Genomic DNA, 21,763 nt, shown 5'->3' on the forward strand with positions numbered 1-21,763 from the left:
TTGTAGTCACCATTCAGCCTGTGCCAACTCGGGAAAGCACTGTCGGGCCTGGAGGAAGCCAGCTCTAACAGGCTGTGTTCAGAGTCTCCCTGGTGACTGGAAACAGGGAGGGTGGGAGCAGCAGGATGAAGATGAGGAGTTATTCACTGCCACAAAAGCTGGGAAAAAGATAAACCTCAAGTCACCCAAGGTCATTATTTCCTTAAAGTGTTTTCAAAATAAACACATGATCAATATTCAGAACAATACATGGCCATGGATGTGTTAAAAGAGCCCGGAAAAAGGGTATTTGGGACAACGCTTGAGTACTGTATAATCAAGACCCAGGAGGACTGACATGTTTCCAGTTTCCAGGCCAAAATAAAATAAAAAGAACCCTCCCTCCCCCATACAAAAAACACTCCAGAACCAAAAAAGAACAGTAGGGATGGCGAGGTGAGGGGGTAGGGATGGCGAGGTAAGGCGGTAGGAATAATGGGGTGAGGCATTTGAGTACTCTCTGAAGCAGAGACTATAAGGCATGAGTCTCACATAAAGAAAAAAATCCCAAATATACAACTCTAAACTTATTATCAATGTTTAATGTTTTGAGGATTCAGTAACAAATCAATTGAAGATCTTTTACTTAAACTAGCTTTATTTCCTCTGAATTTTTCTAAGAGTTAGAAATTTACCATTACACTCACTGCTTTAGAATCATCAGATTTTACTTCTGAAAAAATCTAATACCTTTAAAAATTATAATTTTAATGTTAGCACAAAATTTACTTCCTAACATTTTGTTTTAGAAAACTTTCTGCAGCCAAAGATACCTATGTCTGAATTACAGTACTGCAAGGCACATACAGGACTCAACTCCTGTGAAACACACAAGAGATACACTCCCTAAAACAGGATTTTAAAGTCCTTGGACAACTGGAAATACTAGAAAGTCAGGTTAAAAACACTGCCCTTACAGGGTCATGCACCTTCTGTAAATTCATTCACCATGTGTGTGTAAATAATCCTTTAAAAGACACTAGTTCTTGAAACCAAGAGTGATGCTGAGGACAGCATGCGCAGAAGGCCCCAAGTCTGGCAGCTGAAGTTTATTGCCTCCAGAGACTGGTCATCTTTACTGGTTCCAAAGACTTGACTTTAATAATGGGGTAATTCTACCAAAAACAAAGATTTTCATTTTTCTTAAAATGATATATATTCTAGCATCAATTCTTTTATAAAGAATGCTAACTGGATTATTTTTGTTCAGTAAAACCGAAAATCCACCATTTAAATCCTTCTACCAATATAATGCAGCTTAATTAGGGACCAGGTATGCTTTTTTCCTCTCAACATTTTTGGTCAAGCGTGTCTAACCATAAATGCAAATGGAAGTTTAAGAGGTAGATTTTTTTTTCCATGATGCATTTTGTATTTCAAGAAAATAAAAACACTGAGTGTGTTTTCTTAAAGTATTTGGGTCTAATGAAAAGAAAAATAAAAGATAGATATGCTATCCGTTACAGCCTGACATTTTAACAGCCATAGTACTGGATGATTTGTGACCAGATGCATTTTCAATTCTCTCAGGGTCAAAATACGAGTCTGCCAACTGTATTAAATCCCCCTCCACCCCCTCCACCAGTTGGCCCACAGCTCCCCGGTGGATCATTGTCATCAAATCCATTGGGCCGAAATGAACATGAAGCAGATGCAGCTTGTAGGGCCCGGGCTCGAGCATTCAACACTTGTTCCTAAAATTAAAAGTAATGTTTATGAAATTAAAAAGCTGTATACAATGGATGAATACAGCACATATACAAATCTTCTAAAACCATCTTAGTCTTTACCAAGTACCCTTCATTTGAAAATACTGACATCAATTCAGGCATAGTGGCGCACGCCTTTAATCCCAGCACTAGGGAAGCAGAGGCAGGTGGACCTCTGAGTTCTAGGCCAGCCTGGTCTACAGAGGGTTCCAGGACAGCGAAGGCTACACAGAAAAACCCTGTCTCGAAAAATCAAAAATCAAAAATGATGAAATAAAAACTAACATCATTTTTTTAAGTAGTTATCACTTAGGCACACAAACGACGTACACAACCACCTTTGGAGGAAACAAGGCAGAGGGCAAATTCCTGTCGTTAGTTGTAGAGTGACAGACCCCGAAAATCACTGCTACTATTTATTTTACCTAACAACTAAGGAAGGGGAAACTCCTGGTAAACTTCCTAATCCGATGGCAGTCTTTAACAGCTATGATGCGTTTTGGAACTGTCTGAGCGCAACACTACTAAAGGCCCGGATTTTTGCTACTGCTCCCTTAGTCTACTTAAGGAGTCAGGCAAATCTCAAGGAACACTGATAAATAAAATGAAGCTATCTTCTTACAGTGCGACTTAGGACTCTTTCCTACTAGTTTAATAGAGTGCTTACCAGGAAATCAGAGATATCTGTCTATGTGCCAAGTAAATATTAGGTGCTGAATAAATCCTAATACTCTTATTTTAGAACAGTAGTTACTGGGAAGGTGAGCTGGCCTGGAGTATTTTTGGAATCCACATGGCAAAGTGATGATGACTCCCATAAACTGTTCTCATTTCCACATGTGAATATATATACACACACACTCATGCAAAAAAAATTGTAAAAAGGTCATTATTCAGTTTTACAAAGAGCAATTGTGAATAGATAATGGCAGTCATCGGGCAGCGTGTAAAACTGGACCCTAAAAGAACAGGGAAAAGAAGGGCTACTTACGCTCAAATGCCATGTGGCCAGAGGGAATGGGTAAGCCAGAACACAAGGATCTGGACTGCATTCCAAGTAGGAGCAGCTGTGGCCATAAAACACGCTTGCCAGTTCAATGATGGCTACCCTCCTCACACTGCTAATCTGTTTACAAGGGAAGGGTGTGTGGGCTTTGCACTAGTGTACAGTTGGTGTGTAGACTCTCCCTCTGCTCTTCCTTCTCCCTCTTCAACCTCTAAACACTGTGGTGATTCACAATGTCAAGCGACACAAGGCCAGGGAGATGGACATGTCCTGCTTTTTCACCTGGATATGAAGCCACGAGAATGGGCACAGTCCAGTTCTAAAATTCTAATTATTTTATAAAGTCAATTAATGCTTACAACACTCTAAAACATTGCCATACCCCTCTAAAATTTATCATGTATCACCCTTTGGGTATTTTATAGTTCAGTAAATTTGAAAGCCTCTGAAAAAATTTTTCCATAAAAATCTGTTAATGGCTCATTTATTCCCTTCTAATATTTTATGGGTTCTATGAACTTAAAACAGAAAACTTTTAAAAAGTTACCTTTAAGCTCATAGAATTATTTGAACTAGCCACTCATTATTCCTATAATTTCATCTGTGAATTAGTGCTGATCCTTTTTTTGTTTTGGGGACTGGGTTTCTTTATGTGGCATATGCCTGTCTCCAACTCGCAATCTTCCTGCCTGCAGTTCCTTAGTGCTGGATTGCAGGCACACGAAAACCACCACCACTCCTAGCTTCTGCTGGCTCTTTTTGCTGACACAAGTTTGAAAATTTCACAATCAAATAAAGGAAATAGTTTATTAAAAAATATTCATAGATGAATTTGTCTCTCATGAAATGTTAGTCCACAGCTTCTACTTTCCATACATGTTCTATCAGCCTTGGCTCTGTGGCGGACCCTTGAAGAACAGATACCCTTCACATGCTCATTTTAGTTCATCTGATCCATTTGAATGCCAAGAAATGTTCCTTAAAACACTACAGGACAGAGCCTGCAGGAATTGGCATCAAACTGAGCTGTGGGATGGTGAGGTGATTCGGAGTGTCTGCTCTGTGGGCCTACGGTCTTAGTTCAACAGACCCCCTGAGAGGGAGGAGGAGATAACTGGCTCTACAGAGCTGTCCCTGACTTCCAAGCGTGCACCGCTCCCCATAGTAAATAAAAACAGAAAAGTTAGCAGGTTTTCCCTGCAGTGGAACTCAGGGACAGGGGAAGCAGGGCATTTACATTCCATCAAACTGTTTCTGTATGGCATGATTTTATAATCTTCTCTAATAAACACCCGAGACAGAGCTCTGAAGGCAAACAGCCTTCTATATTCATATAATTGGCACCTTCCACACTACATTTACAACAAGCTGAAAGATATAAATCCAGACTTAAGCTTCAGTATCCCTGGAAAATGTGTTCGTGTAAAATCAGAGCATCAAACTAACTTCCTATTATTTATGCTCTCCAGAAACGACACTTGTATTTGCAACTTACCTGTAAATACAGTTTGTTGTCCTTTGTTATGGCGTCCATTAGCTCTTTCTGTAGTGGTGGGTCTCCATTGACCCAGACACCACTGGCTGGATTGTCGCTGCATAAGCCATTAGCACTGTTCTGTTTTTTGTACAAAAGCACGTAAGCTGTGTCTTTTGGAAACCTACTTGTGATTTTCTGGACTGACTGAAACGAAGTAAATGTCACCCTGCTGTCATTAAATAAAAACCACTCTTGTGACATTTCCTTATTTTCCAAGTCCTGTTCAATGACTGCACTGGAGCTTTCTCCCCCTAGTAAACAACTCTGGGAGGGGGCTAATGCCAGATGTTCAGACTCGGGGCACATCTGGTATGAAGACTCAGTACCTGTGATGTTTCTGGCATAAGAATAGTAATGTCCACTTTCAGAGGACACCCCAGAGTGCACAACAACAGAACTTAATAGGTAGGGCACTAGTGTGGGGCAGAAAGCTTCTTCAGTCGCAGAAGGCTTTAATTTTTTAGCTAGGTTCTCATTAATATCAGTGAAGTCAACATCTACAGACCAACTTTCTGCCAAGGAAGAGAAGGAAGCAGTTCTTCTAACTGGCAACTCCAAAACCAGTGGCAGTGACACATTGTCTAGGATTTTCCTTCTCACATGGCACTTCTGGTCATATGAGAACCTCAGGAGGGTAAGAATAAGGTACTCGGGCTCCTCTGTGATTTGCATAGTTTTCTCAGCATTCTGCAGAGAGGCACACTTTTCACAATAGTATTGGTTGTCACCAGTCAGAATCTCTGGAGCCAGAAAATAGTTTAGTAAGTCAGTTACCGAAGGTGTGGCTTCACCTCCTGGATTCTGAGGCACATCCTTACTGATGAGAATCTTTGCAGTCTCACTAGGGACAGAATTGTTTTCTGCACAGTGAAATTCAACAGGAGGACTGCCAACTACTCTCTCATTCACAATCGAGTCACAGACGAAAGCAGCTGTAGCCAGGTTATAACCTACTGGCTCTTCCTCTGGGTCAGCCACACTGGTTTGCATTAGGCCATCATCTTGAGCACTGGGTAAGGAAGCTGGATTTTGAAAAGACACGTCTTCCACAGAAGGGGCAGGGCGAAAGGCCAGCGAGAGGTCCGTGAAGGCCTCCAGCTTCTCTGAGGTGCTCCTGCAGTTCAGGCAGCAGACATGGGTCCGCAGCTTCCCTCCAAACATCCTCTCTACTAAAGTCTTCTCCCCACCGGCACTGGTGCCAGGAGACCCCGTGGCTGCAGCTGCCTTACTGGCCACTTCCTGTAAAGAAGTGTCAGCACAGCCTGGACCTTCTGAAGGCTCATGTGAGGACTGCCCGCGTAAGATCTTTTCTTCTTCATGGAGCCTGCAGGGGGGTACATCACCACATAGCCAAGTTTAATGCTACTTATATTTTGAGATTTTGATGGCTTATAGAAATATGTTAATTTAATCCAGTAAAAAGCTCAATTTAAAGTTGTTTTCTCCTCTTTTCATCAAGAGCATGAACGGCAGAGTCCAGCAAAGCCGTAGACTACCCGGCACTCTACGTTCACTTTGCTGCCCCTGCACTGCTGTCTTATCGCCCACGTCCCACTGGAGCCAACCACAATGGCTGCTGCGCTGTCTCACACACCTCTCCATGTGCCTGATGTCTTGGCAGCCTAGCACTAAGAAACCACTGACTGTAGGAAAGAAGGCAGGCTGTGCAAGCTGAGCCCGGCTAACTTTACTACTCAGTCATACTACAGAGAGGAACAAAGACAGAGAAATGCACTGATATATGTTTTATTATTAAGTGGTAAAAAGACACTATAACTTACCAAACCCTTAAAAGTATAAATTGGCTCTTAAAAGGTTTTGGTCTCAGGGTCTCTTTATAGTCATTAAAAAAACCAAAACCAAAACAAACCCTAAGGAACCAGCACCCCAAGTTGGTGCTGTTCTGGAAGGTCATGGAACATTTAGGAGGTGTAGCCTTCCTTGCTGGAGTATACTGCCTCAGCTCTGAAGTCTTTCTAGCCTGGCCCCACCTCCTGTGTTCACTCTGCTTCCCAACTGCCAGGCTGACCTTAAATTCCTGCTGCCATACCTTCTCTGCCTCTCTGCAATTGTGAGCCAAAACTGACAGACTGTATGCTCTGCAATTGTGAGCCAAAATTACCTTTTCCCTTAAAGTTGATTTTGGCCGTGGTATTTTATCAAGTGTTAGAAAAGTAACCAACACACACACATATATATGTGTGCATATATATGTTGGTTAAATGTATATATGTATATGTACACACGTATGTGTATATATATTTAGTATATAAAAACAGAATATATATATAAAACAATATTTAAACATGAATTCATTACATATCAATATGCAGCATTTTTAAATGAATGGCCCTCCTTCACACTTTGTAAGCATCTAGCTGCATAGAAGACAGCTGGATATTGGTAGCTGTACTGCAACCTTTCTTACTGATATCTGTTTTTTATTTTATTATTTTTTTTTTTGGATTTTTCGAGACAGGGTTTCTCTGTGGTTTTGGAGCCTGTCCTGGAACTAGCTCTTGTAGACCAGGCTGGTCTCGAACTCACAGAGATCCTCCTGCCTCTGCCTCCCAAGTGCTGGGATTAAAGGCGTGCGTCACCACCGCCCGGCTTGATATCTGTTTTTTAAAGATGAAATATGTGAAGAGAAGCTGAGTTCCCATAGAAATGTAGTGAAAAAAATGGGAGGACTCAACAGATTTTTTAGGGTCCCTTATGAATCTTCTACTATGTTTCAACAGGTACTTTAAAGTGAAAGCATCCAAAACAAAAACCAAATTAAAACCAAAGAAAAACCTTAAAAACACACAGTAACACAAGGTTATTTTAAAGATCAATTCTGAAAAAGTGTGCTTTAAAGCTAAAATCGGCATGAAGTGGCACTAAAGTACTAAGAAGACACAGTTTAAAGGAAGTTTAAAATACTCTGTACCTGTCCAGCAGAAACCTGAGGTACTCAGAGCAGTCTTGCTGCGACCTGGGAGTAAACCATGGAGGTCTGGAAGCCTCAAAAAATATCCGAGGTGCATACGCTTCCCTCTTGACAGCAGAAAGAAAAATGCAAGACAGTGACTCTTACAGCACAGCAGTAACTGAACCTGCAACATGACCCTTAATAAAGACGGCTTACAGCTCTACAGCACTCCATTTGCACGGAGACACGCCAGGCATGGGTGCAAACTCAGGGGCAGTGAAACTTTTATGTTAAGCAACCTTTAGTCACAAATGAATTCTGCAGAGTACTGACGTCCAGAAAAGCTGAGGGACTAGCTCAGCCAAGTGGACAGCAGGGTAATTACATAAAGTCTCAGATGTCTCTAACTCAACATTCTGTCTCTGGCATTTATCCCCCCATGACAAGCATGTGTTTGAGTCCCTAATTTCTTTTGAAAAGCTGAGTGTGAGATTGATGCTGATGAGTGGTGTGTGTGTGTTTGTGTGTGTTTGTGTGTGTGTTTGTGTGTGTGTGTGTGTGGGGGGTGACAGAGCATTAGGAGCCATCTAAATCTACTTAGCTGAAATTTTCTGTCTGGTATAAGTCATACACGTGTGAAATGGGAGCATTTGGAATAGCTGTTAGAACCTTGATAATCCCCTCCCACCCAGAAGTACAAAGGCAGTCAAAATGGACTCTGGGGCCATCAGGCTCAAATCCCAGATGTTTTCACAAAAAGGAACTGCACAGACATAGGAAATGACCTGACTATGATCTGAATACCTGGAATTCTCTCAATATCTTAAATACTGTGGCATAAAGCAGCAGCGCCCTCTCAGTCCAGGAAAGTGTTATGTGCTAGGGTTGTTTCACAGAACTTTAAAGGGAGGAAGGTCAGAATCCTAGCTGGGTGCCAACTTCAAGTTAAGCTCATTTTTCTCAGTCAACTGGAGACATATTTTTATCAACAGATAGATTACAGATCCTGCTGAGGGCTGGGATTAAAGGCGTGTGCCACCACTTCCACCATGAAGCCTTTCTTTCATTCTTGAGAGCAGGGAAACTTTCTAAGGTTTTCTTTCCTAATAGCTCTGGTTTAATAAGTAAATAAGGTATACATATCTGCATAAACACACATACATGTTTATGTATAAAGTAAACAAAGACTAATAAATGACTCAATTTCTAGAAAACAATAGGAGAGGAGAGAGAGGTCTTTGTTTTGGTTATGATTTAGTACCGCTTTTGTTGCCTGTCTGATCCTCTTGCCCCACCTCCTGTACACTGAGACTACAAGGGTGTGCCACCACACCTGGCTAAGAGGCAGTTATACCCCTCCTGTACACTGAGACTACAAGGGTGTGCCACCACACCTGGCTAAGAGGCAGTCTTCATCTCCTTTGGTCCTGATGTCAATTTGTTAACATATTTCTCCCAGATAAACAACATATGAGTGTATTACCAATTCTAAAGTCATGATTGTCACTTCTTGATCCTGTTTTTATTTTCCCATTTAAAAATATTTGATCTGTATTCCTGGCACTTAAGAGGCAGAGGCAGGAGGATCAGGAATTCAAAGCCAGCCTTGGTTACATAGTTTGAGGCTAGCTTGTGTCACATGTGATCCTATCTCAAAGCACATTATCCCTGAGATATTTCTCAGCTTGCATGTGGGACACAAGCATTGCCATGAACTCAATGCTATCAAGTATCATTCCTGCTTTACCCCAGCTCTAATCACCTGTAGTCACTGCCTCAAGCTGATTTCCCTGAATTAATTTGTAGATATAAAAGGTCACCACAGAGTGTTAATGCAAGGACTTATGAGATGAATAATATTTATAAAGACCTGTAATTACAATGAAAGATACATAAAAGAAAAGAGAGAAAGGCTGGGCATGGTGACTGGTGCATACCTTTAGAGCAGAGGCAGGCAGATGAACAAGAGTTCAAGACCAACCTCAAACTACACAGAGAAACCCTGTCTTGAAAAACCAAAGAGAAAAAAAGTCTAGACTACAAAATTATTTTAGTTGTTCATTATTATATCAATATATTTAAGTCTCTGTAAACTAAAAAAACAAAACAAAAGTCAAACCACACCAAAAGAAATCTCAACCACATTTACATCTTTTCTTTCCCATTCCTCCCTCTTTTTGAGACAGGGTCTTGCTATATATATGCACAGCCCACACAGGTCCTGAGCTCACTGCAGCCTTTCAAGTGCTGGGATGACAGGTGTTTGCCACTAAGCCTAGTTTTAAAATTCTTTCCTCATGAAGAAGACTGCTTAGTGACAGGAAACTAGACTTTCTGTATAGCAGGTTTTAGAACAGTATATCTGCAGGGATGGGAAGCAGAAGATGAGACAAGTGTGCTCGGGATGATAATAATTCCAGCAGTTCAAAAGACCCGTTATAGTGTGTAGTTTAAAGAACATTATCATAGAGTTAATGTGCACATATTACAGATACTCACTTGTGTATGTGCCAAAAAGGCAAAAAGATGTTGTAATTTTTTCATTAATGAATTACACCCATTTAGATTTAAAGATAACACTTGTCTTCTGAAACTGAAAAAGAACAAAATATGTTATACATATACACATGCACTTTTTACAAGAAAAGCTAAAAGGAAACTGCTTTGGGAATTATTAGCCTCAGTTACCTGACTTACAGGGTGGCCTTTAGCTAATATTTACATGTAATGTAATACACATGTAATATTGTGAAGGAGGACAATAAATGGATAGACTATATGCTATTTCGAGACAGGGTTTCTCTGTGTAGCCCAAGTTGTCCTACAATTTTCTTTGTAGACCAGGCTGGACCTCCTGAACTCAGAGAGATCCCACTGCTTCTGCCTCCTGAGTGTTGGGATTAAAGGTGTGCACGGCCTCCTGGCTTTTATTCTTCCTCCTTTTCTTCTTATTCTTTTTTTTTTAAATAAAAGTAAATCTTAAACATAAAAGAAGTATGATGCAAGCCAGGTTTGGTGGCATATACCTGTAAACCATCACTCAGTAGGCAAAGGGAAAATATGAGTTGAAGCCAGTCTGGCTACCGAGTGAGTTCCAGGCTAATACTGGAAGAAGGGAGGGAGAGGGTGAGTTTACTCAAACAAATAAAACAAGAGTCTAAAAGAAGAAACACACACACACAAAAGGGACAAATTATTCCAAAAATAGTATAGAAATAATTGGTTAAACATCAGAAAAAAAATCACTTCAGAGTAAAAAGGGATTTTTTTTTGTGGGCCTAAACTCTAGACAATACAAAAATTAAAACAAAAATATGTAATAAAATACTATAAATTTGAATAGCATGACTAGAAGAAAGTAAACACCACAGGATTATTATAAAGAATTTATACAAATTGACATGTATACAAACAAAACATCAACAGAAAGACACACACAGAAAATAATAGCTCATTCATTTCATTCTGCTCTGAGTAAAGGGGAAAATTCCACAAAGGTCAGCAATGTTCACATAGAAACACAAGGACTAACTAACTGTGAGCAGGCTGTGCACATGTAGTCTGTAATCCACAGAGGCTGATGTGGGAGGATCAGGAGTTTAAGGTCAGGCTGGGCAAGACCCTATCTTTTCTAAAAATAAGAAAACAAGAATGACATTTGCCAAATTGTGAAAAATTTAAGACCAATTAAATCAAGTGCTGTCAGAGGTTTAAGGTTACAGGTACAATCATATACTGCCCATAAGGTCAAATCTGGCTGGGGAGATGGCCAGTGGGAAAGGTGAAGACCTCAGCTCACATCTGCAGCTCTCATGTGAAAGATGGGCAAGATGCTTCTCTCCCATAACCCAACACTGTGGGCTAAAGACAAGTGGATTCTGGGAGTCTGCTGGCCAGTCAGTCCCGCTGCAGCAGGGAACCCCAGGTTTCATGAGTGCCATGAGGTGAAGAAGCATTGAGACATCTGGACTCCACATGCGTCTGCAGGGTGAACAACCCTCATCCGACCCCTACAGTGTTTAAGGGAGAGTAATTTGGCATGTCTTAGTCAAAGAAAACCTTATCTGCACATGGTTAGAGAAATGTCCGCTATGAACAAAACTATCTGATGGTCAGCAAAAAAGTATAGGTAAGGGGATGTCAGGCTAGCAAGATGGTTCAGTGGGAAGGTACTTTTGCCACACAAGTCTGGAGATCTGAGTTCTAGTCCTGGAACCCATGTAAAGGTGGAAGGAGAAAGTAGACTCCTTCTGGTTTCTACATGTATGTCACTACATGCATACATGTTCCCATCCCACATTAACAAATAAATTTAAAGCAAAAGTATATAAATAAAAGCTATGTCCTACTCACTCAGAGTAACAGATCTGTATTGTTCTCACATGGAAAAGTTCTTAAGTGCTAAAATTTCAACAAGATTCTCTCAACATGTGTGTGGACACATACTAATCATACGTAACTGTTTTTGTATTGGATAATTATAGAAAAAGAATCTGGAGCAATGCACACTGCTGACATTTTTGAGAATGTATGCACTTGGTTTTTATGAGGGTATGTTTTAAAAACCATGAATAAGAATTCATGCATTCCTTAAGAGTTCTTCCTGTTCTGAGATATCATTATTGGTCACCACCACAATGCTTTCTAGTTACAGTTGCTTTTGGTCCCTACTTTGCATAGTAGGAGATGGCTGGCAAGGTGACCTCTGGTGGTGAGATGTGGATTCTTCAGTCTGAGATCTAATGCCACCTGTGTCTAAGAGTACACCTTTATTCAAAACAACAACAAAAGTTGCCAAATACAAACCAACCAACAACAAAACCTAATGAAACCCTACCGGGTTCTTATAATCAGGGACAAACACAGAAACCTAAAGCTGAGCCCCCTAAGAGCCTGATGCCTCTAGGTGGGTGTTAACATCTCCCATCTTGGAGTCAGCTCAACTCTATTGGCACTAAGAGAAAAATACATTTTTTTAAAGGAAAAGTTGACTATAATGTTGTACCTGCAAGGGCAGTTTTTTTTTTTTGAGATAGAGCCTCATGTAGTTCAGGTTAGCCTTGAACACACCACATAGATGAGGATCACCAAGAATGTATGCTCCTCGTGCCTCCACCTCCCACATGCTGGGATTATAGATGCGCAACACCAAGCTTGACTTTATGAGGTGCTAGGGATCAACACTGGGATTCATGCACCCAAGGCATGTACTCTAGCTGCATCTGAGCTACTCCTCCAGCACAAGGATGCTACTCAGCTAACAACAAACTGACTTCAGATTTCCTGCTTACAAAAGAAAATTGATTCGAAAGTAAATTCAGGAATGTAAAGGAGCATGCCTCTTTTATACATCTGGTCAGTAACCAACATCATGGCAGGGAAGCAGAGCCAGGAGACACAGAGAGGAAACAGGAGGTGCAATATGGAAGAGAGGTGATGAACGTAGATTAATATAAATGGATTAATGTAAGTTTTAAGAGCTAGTTAGGAACAAGTGATGTGGGATTCCCCTCTGTATAGTGTGAATATGTTTTATTACCATTGGTTAAAAAGAAGCTGCTTTGGTCTATAGCAAGGCAGGATAAGGGCCAGGTGGGAAATCCAAGCAGAGCTACATGGAGAAGGGTAGAGTCAGGGCAGATGCCAGAGAGCCTCTGGAACAACACGTACTAGAGAACAGTAACACCATAAAGTCATGTGGCAACATATAGATTAATAGAAATGGGTTAACTTAAGTTATAAGAGATATTAGTAATAAGCCTGATCAATAGGCCAAACAGTTTATAATTAATATTGAGCCTCTTAGAGTTTATTTTAAAAGTGGCTGAGGGACTGGGTGAGGAAAAGAAAAAAGCCTGTTTACATATGTTGCTTCAACATGGAGCTGGAATTTCTATATAAGACCTAACAAAGTTTAAAAAAGGGTTCTAGACACATAAAAATGGAGCCAAGAGCAACTTCATAGTTCATATCTCTCATTCTGGGCTTAGGTACAGAACTGCATCCCCTGGCCACAGTGGGCCTCAGCTGCAACATGGCGGACTCCCACAGTCTCTTATGGACCGCACAATGAAGAGGCTTCTCCCAGTCACTGAGAGCTTGAAAGCCAGTTGTGGTGTAAGAACACAGCTGCACACTACTTAGTACAGAGTTGGGGCAGTGAGTCTCGCTGGTGCCCCCGACAAGAGATTAGACACTCAGAGAACAGAGGGGAGGTCCCCATCACCATGTGCCAGCATCACTCACTAAGCTGAGCAGTATAGACAGCTAACATCATACTTTTAAGATCCGTCTCGTGATCAAAAATTCAAAAATAACACATATATACAGTAAGGCCAAATCTAGGCAGAAAGCCTCTAAATGGGTCACACTGTATTTGATAAATGTGCTTAGGCTTGGGAGAGAGAGGAGAAAGGATAGACATAGTCATAGGTTAGAAGATATTTAAAGATAATAAAATGAGGTCCTTAAAAAAGGAATAGAGTAATAAAAATTATAATAAGCCATGTAAAAATGGAAAATACACAGAGTCTGATTATGTGTATTATTGTGTTTTCTTTTTTTAAGTGTTAATGAGCTAATTGTTGAGAAACATCTGATTTTGGGGGCTGCTAAATTAAACCAACATATATATTTTAATGATTTCTTGACTTCAAAATTTGGGTCTGGAATATGTAGCTTTAGTATTGTTTTTGCTTCCACAGAAGATGAGATGAATTACTTCCAGGTTAATATGGTTTGATCAAGGAAGAGTCCCTGAGAGTTCTCTGAGGGGAGTGATGCCCAGGTGATCCAACATTCAGAACAGCTTCAAGGCAACTGGCTGAGACTATGTTGCCTCAGAGACTACTACAGCCAAGATTTATCCATAATTCTAAACTTTCTCAGGATCCCTTAAGACCACCAGCACCCACCAATCAGCAGCAGGTAGTTTAGAGAACTACTTCCAAATTCTCAAAATATTGTTTATAAATGTTTGTTTTCATTTAAAGAGGGTTGATTATAAATTGTTATTTGTCATAGTCAATTTCTTTCTAGAAGAGGAATATGACAGAAATGGGGAAAAAGGTAGATTATTAAACCTACTTTAATCTAATAAACAACTATTAATCTTGAAAAAAATTACATTTGTATGGATTTTAGTTTATTAATAAAAATTTAAGGTTAATTTTTTATATTGTATTTCTACTCTTGTTTAAGGTATTATGTTTATACAGTACAATTAAAAATGTAATGTATAAGAAATACAAATTTATAATAGTCAAACTTAAGATCATGTTAGTTAGGTTTTCTAGATAGATGTATTTTAGATAGATAGGCATCTTCAAACACTTCAAAGACCTATAGAATATGCATTTAATGTTTTAATAACTTAGAATTTTTTTGGTGTGAGACACATCTACTCCTGGAAGCACTGATCTACTTCTGAGAGGAGGACAGGTCCTGAAGACACTCCATATGGAGTTTGTTTTCTTCTTGCCAAAAACTGGCCTGAGCAATAGACCAAATGGTTTGTAATTAATATTAAGCCTCTGAGTGATTATTTTAAAAGTGGCTGTGGGACTGGGTGGGACAGAAAATCCTCTGTTTACAAACAACCTAAGCTATAGGCGAGCTTTCATAATTAATAAGAGGTCTCTGTTATTTGGGAGCTGGCTATCAGGACAGAGAAAGTCTTTTTACAGGGCAATGTCAACATTAATTAATAAGAGGTCTCTGTGGTATTATTTGGGAGCTGGCTATGAGGACAGAGAAAGTCTTTTTACAGGCAATGTCAACATTCATACCACTTCCATGGGAGGGGTGATTCTTGCCTTCTCAACATGTATTCATTCCTAGTTAAGTCAGAACACTCACAAGTAAACTTACTCTGTAGCTATAAACAATGCTTGTAAAACACTGTTTATGTAACATGTGTTTCCCAGGTTAATAAGACCAGTTTTCCCAGTTTCAGATTTTCCAGAAAGTCTAGACAAGCAAGACGCCAAAGCATTGGATTGAGAAGTCCAGGCACTTTGATTGAGAATCAACTTAATCTTCTCTTCACTGGGTTTAGGAAAATCCTAGGTCATAATGAAAAAGAAAAAATAAGTTTAAAAGTAAAGTAAAAGCTACGTTTCAAAGGAAGAAGCCAATACCATAATAAGGATTTTCCCCACTGACATTTAAGCTTTTTTTTGTTCTTACTCATTTTGTATATTATTGACAGCATTCGGTCAACCCTAAAAAAATTAAATTATATTTCGGGGTGCCAGATAATTTTGATGGTCAGCTTGACTGAATTAAAAACAAGGAGGAGTTAATCAGGCACACTTCTGGGTATGTGCGTGATGGTGCCTCTAGACTGGCTTAACTGAGGGGACAGACTCACTCTGAATGTGGGCTATGCTGTCCCATTGGCTGGGGCCCAGGACTAAATAACACAAAAGGAAAAGGAAAAAGCTAGCTGAGTGCTGATATTCACCTTTCTCTGCTTCCTGCTCTTCTCAGGGTGGATGACTCTCGAATTACAGCTGAGAGCTGCTCTTGCTACCATGATCCCTACAGTGATGAAGTAGGCCCTCAGACTGAAAGTCAAAAGAATCTGTCCTCCTTTACGTGGCTTCTTGACACTAAGCTCATCACAAGCAGAAAAGTAATAGATACGGGAAACAAATGCCTCCTAAAATCTTAAGGAGGTTTATTTATTTATTTGAGACAAAATCTGAATCTGTAGCCCAAGCTTGGCTTGAACTCACAATAATCCTCTTGCCTCAGTATCCCAAGTGTTGAGATCACAGACATGAGATAACATGCTTGTCTTAAAATACTTTAAAGTTGAAGGAACAAGAAATTCAAATCACATGTCAGTTACTTGTATCCAAAGTCTGGTTCACTGCTCACTCAGTAGTACTCAGGACTAACCCTAGAAATGAGGGCCTAGAGTAAGAATGACAAGTCAGTTTAGCATAAGGACCTCAGACTGTGAAAAGTAAAACTCAATCTCATGTTTTGCCACCTAGAAAATCACCACTACAGCCAAGTAGTACTGCACACCTTTAATCCCCACATTTGGGAGGCAGAGGCAGGCAGATCTCTGAGTTCAAGACCAGACTGGTCTACTGAGCGAGTTCCAGGACAGCCAGGTCTATACAGAGAAACCCCGTTTTGAAAAACAAAAACAAAACAAAACAAAAAATTTAACAAAAAAGAAAGAAAACACTATGACATAGTCTTCTTCCTTAGTAAGAAAGTAAATAACGTAGTAAGCAGAAAATGAAACAGAAATTGAAGTGCAAATGACTTCACACTCAAGTAGAGCAATGGGCAATAAGGAACCCTAGAAAAGTCAAAAAAAAGGATATGCTGAACAAACAGAAAGGGATGAAAAATATCCCCAGAAATAGATTGCATAATGCTTTATTAACCTTGAATTTTCTTAACACTAATGAGAAAGGGACAACAGCAGCAGAGAGACATTGGATAATGCAAAAAACTTCTGAATTAAATCAACCAGTATATTTCAAGGATGTGTTGACCTAACAATGGAAACCAGGAGATGTACTACGTTGGGAAAGGGGTTTTGCTCTTGTTTCCACAGGAGAAGAAAAATTATGGATACCATCAAAATTAATAAAGATTCACTTTGAAAAGGAAAAAAAAAAGAAAAGTCACTTATGCTTAAATGATTAGCTTTTCTAGACTGAGATTACCATCTAATGCTCACACTACAGAAATCTAACACTTTGACATAGCATTTTAAGACGCCCCTCCCCACCCCTTTCTTTTGGCTGTTGGCAGCTGGTAGAAATACTTTCCTTAGCCTGAGAGCTCCTTTGGAGATGCACTGAAAAAGTGAAGAGTGCCAGTCAATAAAATGGCAGCAATGAGGGCAGACAGTAATAACCTATCACGTCCGTGGCAAAACTTCCGTATGTAATCTACTTCAAAGAGGGCAGGGTCATACCAGCACCACAGAGGCTTAATAGCGTTTTGTTTTAGACTCAGTCCTTAGTCTGAATTAGCTGGATATAAAAGCATTGTTAATTTCCCTTACACATATGGGTAGTAAGGCAATGTGGTCTGTATATTGTATTTCCAACATTAATATCACGATTAGAATTGGTATTTAGTAACTTCTGATTAAGCCTGACTGAATTAAGTTTTCCAATTCTTTGATGATACTCTGATTTTCTAGTCAACCATTTTGCAATACAGACAGGAGCAACACTTTCTTGAACCTACCATTTATTGAATTTGAAAAACAAGGTAAACAAATATAGACATTCACAAAGTCTACAACACAAAAGAAAACCAAAAATAGAGAGGGAGCCAGTCAAGTATTTCCTTGATTCCAAGATCGATTTAACTGTTCAACATTTCTGACACTGAGATGCAAAACTTATGTCTGTATACATTCAATGTAACATACTGTCACTAGCCAATTCCTTTAACAGCTCTTATAAATTTAAAGTAACATATTTTACTTGATGGCACCACAGAGCTAAGAAATGTGCCTACTGATTTAGAATGGTGGTGTCAAAAAAGAACAGAGAATGAAATCATCTTTTTTTTCCTAATTCATTTTTTTTTTCATTTTACGTACCAGCTCTAGTTCCTAGTTTCTACTCCTTCCTCCCCTCCCACCCTCCACCTTTCCCCATCCCACCCCCATCCACACCCTTGGGGAGTCAACCATGTCTGGTATACCAAGTTAAGGCAGGACCAAGCCTCTCTGCCCTGTATCAAGGCTGAGCAAGTGAAATCACCACCTTAAAAGCAGCTCATTATGTAAAATAATACATTTGCCAGACTGGTCCATTACAGTGTGTGCAGCTCACAGGACTGGTACACAGCCATCATACCTTTACTGCCTCCAGAATAGGCTAATAGAGATCTGGAAATCCGGAGTAGTGATACATCATACAGTGCACCAACTCCATTACCTGCAATAAGAAGGCTGTGATAGAAGGCAGGCCATCAGTTCTGAAGGAGTGAACCAAGTTCACTACATGAGGAACAATCTGAAGAGAAAAAAGAAGCATTCTGTTCACATAAGTTGACAGCACATCCCCAGCCTACAGACAGAACGCAATTGTTATATGATTAGCATATACTTTTCTGTATGTTTAATCATGTTTTCTTAATGAAGTCATATGATTGTAATCATGTTTAAAATGTATTATTTATATGTATATATGTCTGGAATCACTGTCTCCCACATGTGTGTAGGTGCCTATAGAGAACAGAGGATGGGTAGAATTCTCCTGCAGCTGGAGTTACAGGTGGCTGTCAGCTACTCGGCTCCTCTGGCGAGCACTGTTAACTGCTGAACCATTTTTTCAGCTCTGTAATCTCATTTAATACTCTTCTCCCTCCACTCAGCATAAAGTGTATGTCACCAAGCCCAACAACCTATGGAACCTCCACGGTGGAAGGAGAGAACTCACTGTCAAATTGTCCTGACTTCCACATATACATTATAACACAGATATATAGACACAAACATACACATATCATAAATAAAATAATAATAATAAAAGGGCCTGTGATTTGCCTTTGTAGGTTAAGGTGTTTACTAACAAGCCTGAGGACCAGAGTTCAGTCCCCAGAACCCACATGGTAGAAAAAGAGAACCAACCTCCATAAATTGTCTTTTGACCTCTGTACCGTGTGTCATGGCATGTATACAATCCACCTAAAATACCAACTAGGTGTAATATAGAAGCTTCAGTCATTGTTGCATTTAAAAAATGCCATTAGTTGAAAAATGTTATGGTTATTCTATTGACTAGATAATTTTTTTAAAAAACTGTTTTGGGGTACTAAGGCTCAAGCCTCACCTTTGTATGCCAGGCAAGTGCTCTACTATTGAGTTACAACCACAACCCAACCAGATTTAACAGAACATTAAAAATCCCAACCTGGAATCAGTGAAAGAGCTCCATCTAGTGTAAGTTTGAGTTTAAAATTTTCAATTGAAAAAATTATATATTTTGCATAGCAATGTGAACTCCAAGAAAGTCTCTGAAATAACTTACATATGTAACTAAAATTGTGGTCAGATATCAGGATTATATTATTTGATAAGCATATGAATGATACCTTAAACAGAATCCTTATTTACAAACAGCTGCTCCAAAAATAAAGCCAATCAAAAACATCTACTATTTTTAAGAAACTGGAAATAAAAATTGGAAAAATTTAAGTGCTCATTACTGATAAAAATCTTGAAAATATTTAATATTGATAAGCAGTACAATAATGATCTTTCATTTAAAATCAGTCTAAAAGCCAACTCATACAAAGATTTAAGACATTATAATAAAAAGAAACATTTTATTTTACAGAAATGACTTATTACAATAGAATACTTTAAAAATTATTAATTATTATTAATAATTATAATTATTAAACTATTAATCACAATCTGATATTACGTATGTATAACTTCTGAAATCTTAGTGTCTCAGGTTCTGTATGCAGAACATCTCTGCAGCCCCAACTCCTGATAAACTGCAGTCCGAGTTCTATTAGGGCTGCCTCATCAAACGGTACTAAGAATAGCAGGTACTGGCCCAGTCAGCAGTCAGATTCTTCAGTCAACAGTAGTATCTGTCCTGCACTGTCTGAATTTATTCTGTTAAACGCGTTAAATCATAGGGTAGCTTTTATGCCACCTTCTTAAACTCAATTCTATTACAGTTACTGATAAGGTCAAACTAGTTTTAAAATTATGATTTTAAAATTTAACTTTTTATTAACTGAAATTGTTCTTAAGACAATTCAAACATATATAAACATTCTAATTATTCTCATTCCACACATAAAAAAGTTTTATTTTATGTATTTGGGTGTTTTCCTGCATGCACGCTCATGTACCACATGCATCCCTGGCCTGGTGCCCAGAGGGTGTCAGATGCTCTGGAACTGGAGTTATAGTTTTAAGTCCTATGTGGGTGCTGGGAATTAAACCTAGGTCCACTGGAAGAATAACCAAGTTCTTAACTGCTGAGCCATCTTTCTAGCCCTTCCACACCTTAGGCTTATGATTTTGTGCTGAGCTCTGATTACAACTTTCCTTGGGTACATGTGGCTGCATACAGCTTGAACATGCCTGCTACCGGCTTCTAATGAGTTTGTTCTTCTTCTATCATGTTTATATCCCCTGCCTCCTTCCTCCCCCACACCTCCAGGATATAACCTAGGGACTCCTGCATCTTTTTTTTGTTTGTTTGTTTTTGTTTTTTATTGATATTTTTGAGCTCTACATTTTTCTCTGCTCCTCTCCCTCCCCCCCTTCAATCCTCCCCCAAGGTTCCCATGCTCCCAATTTACTCAGGAGATCTTGTCTTTTTCTATTTCCCATGTAGATTAAATCTTTGTAAGTCTCTCTTAGTGTCCTCATTGTTGTCTAAGTGCTCTGGAATTGTGGTTTGTAGGCTGGCTTTCTTTGCTTTATGTTTAAAAACCACCTATGAGTGAGTACATGTGATAATTGTCTTTCTGTGTCTGGATTACCTCACTCAAAATAATGTTTTCTAGCTCTCATATTCCTGCAAAATTCAAGCTGTCGTTATTTTTTCTGCTGTGTAGTACTCCACTGTGTAAATGTACCACATTTTCCTTATCCATTCTTCGATCGAGGGACATTTAGGTTGTTTGCAGATTCTGGCTACGACAAACAAAGCTGCTATGAACATAGTTGAGGACATGTCCTTGTGGTACAATTGAGCATCCTTTGGATACATACCCAAAAGTGGTATTACTGGGTCTTGAGGAAGGTTGTTTCCTAATTTTCTGAGAAATCGCCACACTGACATCCAAAGGGGTTGTACCAGCTTGCATTGCCACCAGCAATGCAGGAGTGTTCCCTTTTCCCCACAACCTCTCCAGCATAAGTTGTCATCAGTGTTTTTGATCTTGGCCATTCTTACAGGTGTAAGATGGAATCTCAGAGTTGTTTTGATTTGCATTTCTCTGATGACTAAGGATGCTAAACATTTCCTAGGGACTCCTACATCTTAAAGGAATGCTCTATCACTGAGAATATCTCTAGCCCTCATCTCTGTATTTCTAAACACATCTCAGTGATAAGTCTGTAAAAATCTGTTACTTTCTTGCTAAATTAGTCTGAAATCCAAAATTACTTTAAAGTGTTTCTTTACAGGTGAAGAGAGAAAGATGAAAGCTAAGAATTTTAAAAATGAATTTCATAGTTTCAATTCTTCCAAAGCTCTTCTAGTGCAGATTTGGTCTTTAAAACCAGTTTACAGTTTTGTGTCCTATGACCTCCTAAATGGTCACTTGTCACCTGCATGGAAATAAGACACAGTCCTTCACACCAACACAGACGGCCACACAAGCAGGCTGCTGCCTTCTATTTCATTTTATGTAGATGAATTTTTTGCCTGCATGTATGTACATATGTGTACATATCCCGGAGGTCAGATTTCCTGGAATAGGAGTTCTAGATGTTTATGAGTCATTATGTGGGTGCTAGGAACTAAACCTGGGTTGTTCAACAAGTGTTCTTAACCACTTAGCCATCTCTCTAGTCCCCCTAGAGTGAGATTTTT

General features: G+C 39.4%; 1 protein-coding gene across 1 annotated transcript in view; it reads right to left on the minus strand.

Moving 5' to 3' along the window:
* Positions 1–583: 583 nt before the first annotated feature.
* The window catches only part of LOC130863632 (ubiquitin carboxyl-terminal hydrolase 38-like), a 34,111-nt gene continuing 12,931 nt past the window's right edge, over positions 584–21,763 (minus strand). The window contains 6 exon segments of the mRNA XM_057753789.1: positions 584–1,733; positions 4,250–5,615; positions 7,224–7,330; positions 9,705–9,798; positions 15,075–15,268; positions 18,050–18,208. Of these exon segments, the coding sequence (XP_057609772.1) occupies positions 1,572–1,733; positions 4,250–5,615; positions 7,224–7,330; positions 9,705–9,798; positions 15,075–15,268; positions 18,050–18,208 (2,082 nt within the window). The 3' untranslated portion in view covers positions 584–1,571.

The sequence above is a fragment of the Chionomys nivalis genome, chromosome 21 (genome assembly GCF_950005125.1).
Source record: "Chionomys nivalis chromosome 21, mChiNiv1.1, whole genome shotgun sequence".
NCBI classification, from domain to species: domain Eukaryota; kingdom Metazoa; phylum Chordata; class Mammalia; order Rodentia; family Cricetidae; genus Chionomys; species Chionomys nivalis.